The sequence below is a fragment of the Chiloscyllium plagiosum genome, chromosome 15 (genome assembly GCF_004010195.1).
Source record: "Chiloscyllium plagiosum isolate BGI_BamShark_2017 chromosome 15, ASM401019v2, whole genome shotgun sequence".
NCBI lineage: Eukaryota > Metazoa > Chordata > Chondrichthyes > Orectolobiformes > Hemiscylliidae > Chiloscyllium > Chiloscyllium plagiosum.
Window position 1 is genome coordinate 29,070,710 of NC_057724.1, and position 12,960 is coordinate 29,083,669.

Here is a 12,960-nt window from a genome sequence, read left to right on the forward strand (position 1 = left end):
TCCACACCCCCCACCAACCCAACCTCCACTCCCGGCACCTTCCCCTGCAACCGCAAGAAATGCAAAACTTGCGCCCACACCTCCCCCCTTACTTCCCTCCAAGGCCCCAAGGGATACTTCCATATCTGCCACAAATACACCTGCACCTCCACACACATCATCTATTGCATCCGCTGCACCCAATGTGGCCTCCTCTATATTGGGGAGACAGGCCGCCTACTTGCGGAACGGTTCAGCGAACACCTCTGGGACACCTGGACCAACCAACCCAACCACCCCGTGGCTCAACACTTCAACTCCCCCTCCCACTCCACCAAGGACATGCAGGTCCTTGGACTCCTCCATCGCTAGACCAAAGCAACACGACGGTTGGAGGAAGAGTGCCTCATCTTCCGCCAAGGAACCTTCCAACCACAAGAGATGAACTCAGATTTCTCCAGTTTTCTCATTTCCCCTCCCCCCACCTTGTCTCAGTCAAATCCCTCGAACTCAGCACCGCCTTCCTAACCTGCAATCTTCTTCCTGACCTCTCCGCCCCCACCCCACTCTGGCCTATCACCCTCACCTTGACCTCCTTCCACCTATTGCATTTCCAACGCCCCTCCCCCAAGTCCCTCCTCCCTACCTTTTATCTTAGCCTGCTGGGCACACTTTCCTCGTTCCTGAAGAAGGGGTTATGCCCGAACTGTCGATTCTCCTGTTCCTTGGATGCTGCCTGACCTGCTGCGCTTTTCCAGCAACACATTTTCAGCTCTGATCTCCAGCATCTGCAGTCCTCACTTTCTCCCTGTATTCATTGTAGTTTAGAAAAATGATCGGAAACATGTAAGGTTCTTGGGGGCATTACTGGTAGATGCTGAGAACTTGTTTTCTAATGTGGGAGAGTCTCTGAACAGAGGGCACAATCTGAGAATAAGGGGTCACCATTTATGAAAGAAGTGAGGAATGTTTTCTCTCAGAGCATAGTAATCTGTGGAATTCTTTGCTGCACAAGACCGTCTGGTTTGGGTCATTAAGTATGTTCAAGACTAAGAAGACATTTGTAATCAGTAAGGGAATCAACAGTTATGGTCAAAAGGCAAGAAAGTGGAGTTGAGGGTTGAGAGTTGTCAGATCATCCATGATCTCATTGAATGGTTGAGGAGACTTGATGGGCTGAATGGCCTACTCTTGTTCCTACAACTTATGGTATTATCGTATTCCTGTGTGAGCTAGGCTTTCGTATCTAAACGTTCACTTGATACATCAGGAGTACCCACAAAGTTACTAACACAAGCAGCACAGAACTGATGCTTGGACTTCGTGCTTGTGTTTTTGTCCAACAAGACTTGTTTCTTTTCACGATTTATTTGGATTAGCAAATTATTGGACATAATAAATTTTCTATTGAAACTTACTGTTTCTATAATTCAGAAGTTGCTGCAACTTGTATGAGCAATCTGGAATATTGAGGCCATCTGCCCTCAATAACACAATACTGGATGCATGCTCATATTCTGTGTCTAAGTGCAGCTTCACATGAAATAAATTCAATAACATCTCCAGATGGCAGTTGTACCTGAATCCATGGTCGACTTCCTTTGCCCCGCCATGCATTGGTGAATCCAGATTTTTGTAATCTTGCCAACTGGGGTCTCCATTTCCCTACAAAATCCAGTAAGAGTGAACCTCAGTAATCTGTGACTATCTTACTATCTTACCCAACTTGTGTTAGTTGGCTAAAGATGATAAAATGGAGTTAGGTAACAAGCTTCCTCTTAAACCACGTATAATTGACACAAAGGTCATGTTTGTAATTTTAAAGGTAAACAATAAGGAAATGGAGTTAAAGGAACAGGGACCCGATTTTGAGTTCACTCCAATTTTCTAAATGAGTATCCTCTAGTGATTGTTCAACAGAATTATAATTGTAATTGCATTTTTGGTAAAATCAAAGTATTTCTCAGCATTCTTGATACAAGTTGAGTACACTTGACCCTCATATTTGTTTATTTCAGTCTGATATATTGACAAACCTATTTTCTTTGGCAAACGTGCCACTGTTTAAGAAGGGTGGTAAGGACAAGCCAGGGAACTATAGACCATTGAGCCTGACGTTGGTGGTGGGCAGGTTGTTGGAGGGAATCCTGAGGGACAGGATGTACATGTATTTGGAAAGGCAAGGACTGATTAGGGATAGTCAACATGGCTTTGTGCATGGGAAATCATGTCTCACAAACTTGACTGAATTTTTTGAAGAAGTAACAAAGAGGATTGATGAGAGCAGAGCGGTAGAAGTGATCTATATGGACTTCAGTAAGGCGTTCGACAAGGTTCCTCATGGGAGACTGATGAGCAAGGTTAGATCTCATGGAATGCAGGGAGAACTAGCCATTTGGATACAGAACTGGCTCAAAGGTAGAAGACAGAGGGTGGTGGAGGGTTGTTTTTCAGACTGGAGGCTTTTGACCAGTGGAGTGCCACAAGGATCGGTGCTGGGTCCTCTACTTTTTGTCATTTACATAAATGATTTGGTTGCGAGCATAAGAGGTACAGTTAGTAAGTTTGCAGACAACACCAAAATTGGAGGTGTAGTGGACAGTGAAGAGGGTTACCTCAGATTACGACAGGATCTTGACCAGATGGGCCAATGGGCTGAGAAGTGACAGATGGAGTTTAATTCAGATAAATGCGAGGTGCTGCATTTTGGGAAAGCAAATCTTAGCAGGACTTATACACTTAATTGTAAGGTCCTAGGGAATATTGCTGAACAATGAGACCTTGGAGTGCAGGTTCATAGCTCCTTGAAAGTGGAGTCGCAGGTAGATAGGTTAGTGAAGAAGGCGTTTGGTGTGCTTTCCTTTATTGGTCAGAGTATTGAGTACAGGAGTTGGGAGGTCTTGTTGCGGCTGTACGTGACATTGGTTCGGCCACTGTTGGAATATTGTGTGCAATTCTGATCTCCTTCCTATCGGAAAGATGTTGTGAAACTTGAAAGGGTTCAGAAAAGATTCACAAGGATGTTGCCAGGGTTGGAGGACTTAAGCTATAAGTAGAGGCTGAACAGGCTGGGGCTGTTTTCCCTGGAGCATCGGAGGCTGAGGGGTGACCTTATAGAGGTTTACGAAATTATGAGGGACATGGATAGGATAAATTGTCAAAGTCTTTTCCCTGGGATCGGGGAGTCCAGAACAATCTGGCATAGGTTTAGGGTGAGAGGGGAAAGATATAAAAGAGACCTAAGGGGTAACTTTTTCACACAGAGGGTGGTACGTGTATGGAATGAGCTGCCAGAGGAAGTGGTGGAGGCTGGTGCAATTGCAACATTTAAGAGGCATTTGGATGGGTATATGAATAGGAAGGGTTTTGCGGGATATGGGCCGGGTGCTGGTAGGTGGGACTTGATTGGGTGGGATATCTGGTCGGCATGGATGGGTTGGACCGAAGGGTCTGTTTCCATGCTGTACACCTCTGTGACTCCATGACATAGGTACTTTGTCTAAAATTGGCTTCTCTTCACATTCAAATTCACAAATGGTGAATGCTCGTAGAATGTGAAACTTCTAAGAGTAGTAAGCAATAAGGAAGATAGTAATAGGTTTCACACAAATGAAAAGCATGGGAGATACACTTTGGTGGGAAGAATGAGGAGAGACAATAAATGTTAAATGATATAATTTGAAAAGGGATACATGAAGAGCATCCTGGAGATGCTTGTGGGTGCATTTTTGAAAGTTACAAGACAGATTAGCAAACTAGTTATTAAAGTTTATGGCATCCTGGACTTTATAAAAAGAGGCATTGGACATAAAAATAAGGAAATTATGCTTAATCTATGTAAAACACTAATTGGAACCAAATTGATGTATTTTGGCTAATTCTGTGCATTACACTTTAGGAAGGATGTCAAAGTTTGGAGAGGAGGGGACAGAATAGATTTCACAAGAATGGTTCAAAGCTGATGGATTACATTTGTGTGATGTGGAGGAGCCAGTGTTGGACTGGAGTGGACAAAGTTAAAAATCACATAATACCAGGTTATTGTCCAACAGGGTTTTTGGAAGCACTCGCCTTCAGAGCACTGCTCCTTCACCAGCTAGTGTTGTGTGATTTTTAACTTTATATTTGTGTGGTTAGACTGGTTGTTCCTGTTGGAGCAGTAAAACAAAAATGAAATTGGAAAGCAGTGTTCAAGTCACGTAAGGTTCCAACGAAGTAAATGATGAGAGAAGATTTGAACTGGTGAGTTCAAATGGCTGTGTTTATTGCAAAAGAATGCTAACAATGTGGATTCAGTTCCTGTCCCAACTGAGGTAGTTCTCGGGGCCTGTTCTTTCTCATATTGCCTGTGGTTATGTTATGACATGAGTCATAATTATGAACCTGTGGACAGTGAGGGCAGTGCATGGAGAAAAGAGAGGGAAACTGTTTACAATAGTCAATAGCCAAAGAGTTACAAGGAGAGGCTGGATAGCCTGGGACTTTTTTCCCTGGAACTTAGGAAGTTGAGGAGTGACCTTAGAGGTTTATAAAATCATGAAGAGCATTCATAAGGTGAATCGCAAAGGTCTTTTCCCTAGGGTAGGAGAGTTCAAAACTAGATAGATTTTTTAAAGGTGGGAGGAGAAAGATTTAAAAGGGACCTAAAGGACAACATTTTCACACAGAGGGTGGTTTGTACATAGAATGAACTGCCAGAGGAAGTATTAGATGCAAGTGCAGTTACTACATTTAAAAGACATTTGGACATGTACATGAATAGGAAAGGTTTAGAGGGATATGAGTCAAATGCAGGCAAATGCAAATAGTTCAATTTGGGAAACTGGGTTGGTATGGACAAGTTGGACTGAAGGGTCTGTTTCTGTGCTGGTTGACTCTGACTCAAACAGTCAGGGCAGGCAGGAACAAAGAAAAGAACAAGGCAGGACTGATAAATTAAATTCCATTTATTTCAATGCAAGATGCCTAGCAGAGAAGGCAGATGAATTCAGAGCATGATTAGGAACATGGGACTGGGATATTATAGCAATTACAGAAACGTGGCTCAAGGATGGACAGGACTGGCAGCTTAATTTTCCAGGATACAAATGCAGTTGGCAGAATAGAAAAGGAGGCAAGAGAAGAGTGGGAGTGGCATTTTTGATAAAATATAGCAATACTGCTGTACTTAGGGAGGATATTCCTGGGACGGCATCCAGGAAAGTTATTTGAGTGGAACTGAGAAATAAGAAAGGGATGATCACCTTATTGGGATTGCATTAGAGACCCCCTAATAGTCAGCAGGAAATTGAGAAACAAATTTGAAAGGCGATTTCAGTTATCTGTAAGAATAATAGGGTGGTTAGATTAGATTCCCTACAGTGTGGAAACAGGCCCTTCAACCCAACAAGTCCACACCGACCCTCTGAAGAGTAACCCACCCAGACACATTTTCCTCTGACTAATGTACCTAATACTATGGGCAATTTAGAATGGCCAATTCACCTGGCCTGCACATCTTTGGACTGTGGGAGGAAACCAGAGCATGCGGAGGAAACCCACGTAGACACTGGGAGAATGCGCAAATTACACACAGACAGTTGCCCGAGGCCAGAATCGAACCTGGGACCCTGGTGTTGTGAGGTAGCAGTGCTAACCACTGAGCCAGAGCAGGTGACTGAGGTGTCAGTGGAGGAGCACTTTAGGGCCAGTGACCATAATTCTATTTTTAAAATAGTGATGGAAAAAAAATAGACCAGATCTAAATGTCGCTGTTTTCAATTGGAGGAAGGCTAATTTTGATGGTATTAAACAAGAACTTTCAAAAGCTGACTGGGGGCAGATATTCGTAGGTAAAGGAATGGCTGGAAAATGGGAAGCTTTCAAAAATGAGATAACGAGAGTCCAGAGACAGTATATTCCTGTTAGGGTGAAAACAAAGTTGGTAGGTGTAGGGAAAGCTGGATGACGAGAGAAATTGAGGCTTTGGTTAAGAAAAATAAGGAAGCATATGTCAGGTATAGACAGGAGGCATCGAGTGAATCCTTAGGAGTATACTTAAGAGGGAAATCAGGAGGGCAAAAAGGGGACATGAGATAGCTTTGGCATATAGGGTTAAGGAGAATCCAAAGGGATTTTATAAATATATTAAGGACAAAGGGTAATTAGGGATAGAATAAGGCCACTTAAAGATCAGTGAGGCAGCCTATGTGTGGAGCTGCAGGAGATGGGGGAGATACTAAACGAGTACTTTGCATCAGAGTTTATTGTGGAGAAGGACATGGAAGATATAGAATGTGGGGAAATAGATGGTGACATCTTGAGAAGTGTCCAGGAGGAGGTGCTGGGTGTCTTGAAAAGTATAAAAATGGATACATCCCCATGACCTGATCAGGTCAGAGCACTGAGTGTAGGAGTTGGGAGGTCATGTTGTAGATATACAGGACATTGGTTAGGCCAGTTTTAGTATACTGCGAGTGATTCTGGTTTCCTTCCTATCGGAATAATGTTGTGAAACTTGAAAGGCTTCAGAAAAGATTTAAAAGGATGTTGCCAGGGTTGGAGGATTTGAGCTACAGGGAGAGGCTGAAAAGGCTGAGTGTATTCCCTGGAGCGTCGGAGGCTGAGGGATGACCTTAGAGAGGTTTCTAAAATCATGAGGGACATAGATAGAATAAATAGACAAGGTATTTTCCCTGGGGTGGGGAGTCCAGAACTAGAGGGCATAGGTTTAGGGTGAGAGGGGAAAGATATAAAAGAGACCTAAGGGGCAACTTTTTCACACAGAGTGTTGTGCGTATCTGGATTGAGCTGCTAGAGAAGGTGGTGGAGGCTGATACAATTACAGCATTTAAAAGGCAGCTGGATGAGTATATGAATAGGAAGGGTTTAGAGGGATATAGGCCAAGTGCTGGCAAATGGGACTATGGGTTGGGACATCTGGTCGGCATGGACGAGTTGGATCAAAGAGTCTGTTTCCATGCTGTACATCTCTATGACTCTAGCCAAGAGGGCACAGATTAATATGATTGGCAAAAAAAAAGAGGTGGCAAGAGGGATAACGATTTTACACAATGGGGTGAATTTTACCAGCTCACCTGAGTCAGGAATAAGATAGACGAACTAATAAAATTGGGGGGAGCTGTGAGACAGCTTTGCTCCCACAGTCAGCAAGTTCTGCTGATGGTGACTAAGGGAATAGACAGTTGCCCACTACATGAAGATGGGAGCGAGATTAGATTGTGTCACACTCCTGTGAGGACCATTTAACCAGAGTGTCAGCATCTTGCTGATTGCGAATCAGTCTCTGGCTGGGGGAGGAGGCCACTGGCTGGATGTCGATGGCCTTCCAGCAGCAGATGGGGAGAGGAAATGAAACTTTTTTTAACATAAGAGCAACATTGGGCAGGGAAGGCGGCTTCAGTGCTTTCCTTGGAGGAGTGTCCACTCCATCAGTGCTAGCTTTTTATAATTATCTTTCGCCTATCTTCTGGAGGGTGCAAGGAGCACTCCTGTCCTCAGCAGTTGGTGGCACCTGAGCTACAAGCCAACCTTTCTGAGACGAGTTTCCTCCTGTGTGAAGGGGGAGGGTGAAGTCTTGTCTTTGTCCAATTGACACTGGCTGTGTTTGTCAGCAGCCCTGCAGCAATCAGGTAGGATGCATTTCCTGCCAACTTTTCCAGTTGGGGGGTGTAACAGCAAACTAAGCCAATTGAAAACTGCTTCCCACTGAACGGTTGGGATGTGGGCCGCACTGCCTGATGGGCTGGTGCATTTAGATTCAATAGGTGTTTTCAAAAGGGTATTGGGCAAATATTTAAAGGATAAAAAAAATTGTAATGTTGTGGGAAAAGAGAGTACTAAGGCTAACTGGTTTGTTCTTTAAAAGATCTTCACTGATGTTGTGGACTGAGTTGCCTTTCTATGTGTTTGATTCTATGATTCAATTTTATGTTTTTAAGAGAAACCAAGCCAGCCCTGAACAATGCTGTTTTTTAAGAGTGATACAATGAAGTACTGGCTGGTTTTGAGCTCCATGGTAGAACTAGAATTAGGTTTATTGTCACATGTACCCAAGTTACAAAGAACAGGAGTACAGTAAAAAGTGTAGACTGTTGCAAACACACAGTGCCATCATAGGTACAGTGTACCTAGGTACAAAAATAGACAAAATAATGAAAAAAGTTACAGCACAATACAGATTTACATGGTGTATATATAAGATACTGCTACCAATTTAGGAATTGAACATTTCTCGACCTTAATGTGGCTCAGTTCCTATGGCATATTTACTACACTTAAGAAAAGTATCCCAAGAAAATCTTGAGTGGGTGGCTTCTTATATTTGTTCAGCTAGTGTTGTGATTAAGCTTATAAATGCAGTTATCCAACAAACAGAAATCACAACACTCATGCAATATTGTATTTATTTTTTGCCTTCAAGGCACTACTAAAATAATAGCTCAAAATAAATGAGTTGTGTAAGTGCAAAGTTTGAGTGGGTTTTCTGCACAAAACTGTGGTTATTACTTTTTCTGTCTGGCTACAGCAGCAAGATGCCAAAGGGGTTTTAACTATTGGGCCTGATTATTGTGATGCTAGTGCATCTGGAATGAATTGCCTGCTCTGGCCCAATGGAAACATAACGAGAATTTGATTGATTTTGTCAGACGCTGATGAGTATGTTGATATTTTCCCTGGCTGACCTGTTCAGAGATGTTGCTATACTCTAATGGACTTGAACCCAGGCCTCCTGGTTCAGAGGTGGAGATGCTATCACTGTGCCACAAGGATCATTTTGCTAATTAGCACATTTATAAGGAAAATCTACAGGCTTCATGTGAGTGTCTTTTACACCTATCCAAAAAGGCAGGTTAAAAAGCCCAGATTCAAGTTCCACCTGCACCACAGGTGTGTCATAATATGCGTGGACTGGTTAATTATAAAAGAATAAGTTAAATCAGACAGGTGGTGACCAGTTGGTTGTCGAGTAGATAGGTAATCCAGGCCATTTTAATTGTCCACTGTAGGGCTGGGAAAGTAAGACCGAACTCTCTCCTCCACCACTTCCCACCTATGTATGTCAGTGCTGAAGGTTCAAACTGGTCAAGTTAGAAGATTGCAATAAAGTTTTACAAACCTATATGTCCTGAAGCTGTGAGCTGTGAATCTGCTATTCTTCCAGTGACCAGACCCAGGGGTACTCTGCAATCTGAAAGATGCAGAATACTGTTACAGTCTAACCACCAATGCATTATGATATTTCAATCCAAGTCATGTTTTACTTGTCGAGGAGAAACCCATATATATTCACAATATGATTAAAATTAATTTTTCTGGCATAATTCTGGAAACTGATTCCCACAATTAGGAAGCTTAATGGCAGTATCCACTCCAGTCAGGGAGTTAACAAATTTGTGCACAGTTACCCCGAAGGTGAATATGACCTTGTCATTCTTTTTGATGTCCAGAATCTGTTAACGCATGAAAGCATTCCATTAAAACAATTGTCTTTGTATAGAGTATGGGTGACATCAATTCAGGAAGTGTTCAAACCAGACTTTCAACAGTCCTGAATGCTAAAGGCAAAAACTGTCTTGTAATCTGCCTTGACATCTGGTGGAATACTCTCAATTGAGGTAACAACATATGGGTTGTAAACACACATCAGACTTTCTGGTTTTGTATGACAAACAAACTACTGGCTGAAATATCAATGGTTACCACCAGGGAAGGTGTGCTTGTATAGCAGCATGTCAGTCTGTTAATCAATCTGTACGTTTTCCTAACTTTATCCTGTTCTCTCTGAAGAACCACTGTTGTCCTTTTATCCTAGTCCAATGAGAGTTTATGGTGTTAGCATTTACCAAAAATAAATAAATATTACTGCACAATTCCAATGTTTATTGTTGTCTTAAGTGCTTTAACATGTATGCGCTCTACCAATGGTGAATTGAATAAACTTGTTTCTAAACAATTAAGTGTTTGATTGAAAATTCTGAAGTTGAATGTTCTTGTTATTTCTATAATTCCTTTATTTAATTAGCTGCAAGTACAGATATTTCAACTATGCTGATGTCTTCTGGAATCTTGGGCTCTTTTATGTATCACTGAGCTGGACAAGTAGCAGGAAGATGGCCAGTGTTCTGTGCCTTTAATTGATTTAAACTACTTGCACTCCAAGATACTTCTGTGTCCATTTGGAATTCTTATTGCTATCCCTACCCCTATTGTCTCTGATCTATTGGCCTAACAGCTGAGAAGGAGGCCGATTGGCTGTTTTGAATGAGGCAGGTCCTTGCTCTGAAACTCATCCCACTGCCCTAGCTCTTGGCATACCATTGGATTCTCCTCTGTTTCAAACATCTATCTACCTTTCCTTAAAAGATACAAGTCTGTCTTTGCTCTGCACTCTTTGTGATGAATGATCATTCCTTAGACAAAGGAAGTTGTATTTCCCTTTTTACTGTGATAAAATAATCTATAACTTTCCAACAATTTAAATTTTCTTTTAGCCAGGAAAAAAATTCCATTGCTGGAATTTTGCGGAGACAGGCCAATTCTGATGGCCTTTATAAAAACGGTGGGTGGGTCTTGGATGCAGTTGTCCCACAGTGGGTCTTGTATCCAGATTTCCTGCAGATCCCATTTTTGCTTGCAAGGGAAGAGACTGAAGTTTGAATCGCAGGCAGGAAACCAAACCTCAGAAAGGTCATTTGAAACTGATAATTAGTTCACACATTATTATATTACATATCTTAAATTAGAAACTTATGAAAATGTCATAGATGTTGTGAAACTTGAAAGGGTTCAGAAAAGATTTTCGGGGATGTTGCCAGGGTTGGAGGATTTGAGTTATAGAGAGAGGCTGAACAGGCTGGGGCTGAGGGGTGACTTTATAGAGGTTTACAAAATTATGAGGGGCATGGATAGGGTAAATAGGCAAAGTCTTTTCCATGGGGTCGGGGAGTCCAGAACTAGAAGGCATAGGTTTACGGTGAGAGGGGAAAGATATAAAAACGACCTAAGGGGCAAGCTTTCCACACAGAGGGTGGTACGTGTATGGAATGAGCTGCCAGCGGAAGTGGTGGAGGATGTTACAATTGCAATATTTAAGAGGCATTTGGATGGATATATGAATAGGAAGGGTTTGGAAGGATATGGGCTGGGTGCTGGCAGTTGGGACTAGATTGGGTTGGGATATCTGGTCGGCATGGATGGGTTGGACCGAAGGTCTGTTTCCATGCTGTACATCTCTATGACTCTATGTGGACATTTGCTAGCAAGTCCAGCATTTATTGTAGATCCTATTATCTTTGAGAGGAAATGAAACACTGCCTTTGTGAACCCTGTTGTCCAAGCAATGTACTTACCCTACAGTGCTGTTCGCAGGGGAGTTCCAGCAACAGTGAAGGAACAGCACTATAGTTCCAAGTCAAGATGGTAAGTGGCTTGGAGGGGAACTTACTGATGGTGGTGTTTCTATGCATTTGCTGCCTTTGCCTTTCTGTGCAGTAGAGGTCAGGGATTTGAAACATGCTGCCTCTACCTTGGAGAGCTGTTGCAATGCATCTTGTAGTATACTGATGCCACTGTCGTTTGATGATGGAGGGAGGGAACGATGAAGGTGTTAAATTGGATGCTAATCAAGCGGCCCCTTTGACTTGGAGGGTGTCCAACTTAATGAGTGTTGTTGAAGCTGCACTAATCCCAGCAAGTGGAGAGTATTCCAACATAACCTTGATTTGAACCTTGTGGATGGTGGCTATGCTTTGGGGAATTAGGAGGTGAGCTACTAATCACAGAACTCCGAGCCTCTGACTTGCTATTCCACAGACTAGTTGAGCAAACAGTCCAGCATAGTCATTCTCATTGCATTGTATCTACAGTGTCCCAGACATAAATCATTGTTCTTGCTATGACCTGACCCAACAGCAGGACAGACCCACCAGACGTAGGAGTGGACTGCAGTCAGAAGAGTGATGCCATTAGTGATTTACCTTTCAAAGGAGACTTCTGTCCACACACATACATTTTCATTAAGGAACTGAATAGTGATTAGCTACAGAATCTTTGATTAAATTATCTCCTCCTTTAAAACTTAGTCTCTGGGCAGTGGAAAGTCAGTCATCTGCCATCCTGGTTGTGATCAGAAAACTAAGCATGACTCAGGATCAACTGTATGATCTTTAGTCATTATTACTAAGATAAAACTCTGAAGAATGATTGCTGATTCATTGTTCTTTGAATTAAAAATCACACACCACCAGGTTATAGTCCAACCAGTTTATGTGGAAGCACTAGCTTTTGGAGCACTCCTCCTTCTTCAGGTGGTTGTGAAGGAGGAAAGGCATAAGACACAGAATTTACAGCAAAAGGTTATAGTTTCATGCAAGTAAAATGATATATTTAACAAACCTAGATTATTATTAACTCTTTCATCATTTAGAATGGGTTACAGGTTTTGGTTCATTAATATGTAAATCCCAGAACTTCTTTTAAGTCACATTCTCAAGATAAGGTTTTATAAAAAGAAGTGACATCTCAGCTCAGGTAATGCATTAAAGGTGTGAGGTCAGAGTCTGTCAGTACCCCAGTCTTGACTCAGACTGGTTCTATTTACAAAATATTATATGGATTGACTGTCTGCATTGACTGTCTACTGGTTGTATTTTTTGAGCAAAGTAGGATGTATCTGTAAGTATAATTCTGCAAATACAAATTTGTGGGGTGTGTGTGTGAGTTTAGAGAGAGAGAGTGTGAGTTAGTGTGTGCATGTGAGTGCATGTGAAAGAGTGTGTGTGCAAGCTTGGAAACATGAATGTGTGACTGTGTTGGAGTTTAAGCCTGTGAGAGGGGGTGTGTGTGTGAGTGTGTGGGGTGTATGTATGTGTGTATGAGAGAGAGCGAATGTTGTGTTTGAGAGAGAGAGAGAATGTATATTGGTGTCACCTGTAGTGTGACATGAATCCGAGATTCCGGTTGTGGCCATCCTCATAGCAT

At 42.3% G+C, this 12,960-nt stretch overlaps 1 protein-coding gene across 1 annotated transcript in view; it reads right to left on the reverse strand.

Annotated features, from left to right (window-relative positions):
- The window catches only part of f8 (coagulation factor VIII, procoagulant component), a 98,570-nt gene that overhangs the window by 17,276 nt on the left and 68,334 nt on the right, over nucleotides 1-12,960 (reverse strand). Inside the window, exons 19-20 of the mRNA XM_043704576.1 lie at nucleotides 9,098-9,169; nucleotides 1,559-1,644 (exon numbers count right to left, since the gene is read on the reverse strand). Of these exons, the coding sequence (XP_043560511.1) occupies nucleotides 1,559-1,644; nucleotides 9,098-9,169 (158 nt within the window). The remainder of the gene's footprint in view (nucleotides 1-1,558; nucleotides 1,645-9,097; nucleotides 9,170-12,960) is intronic.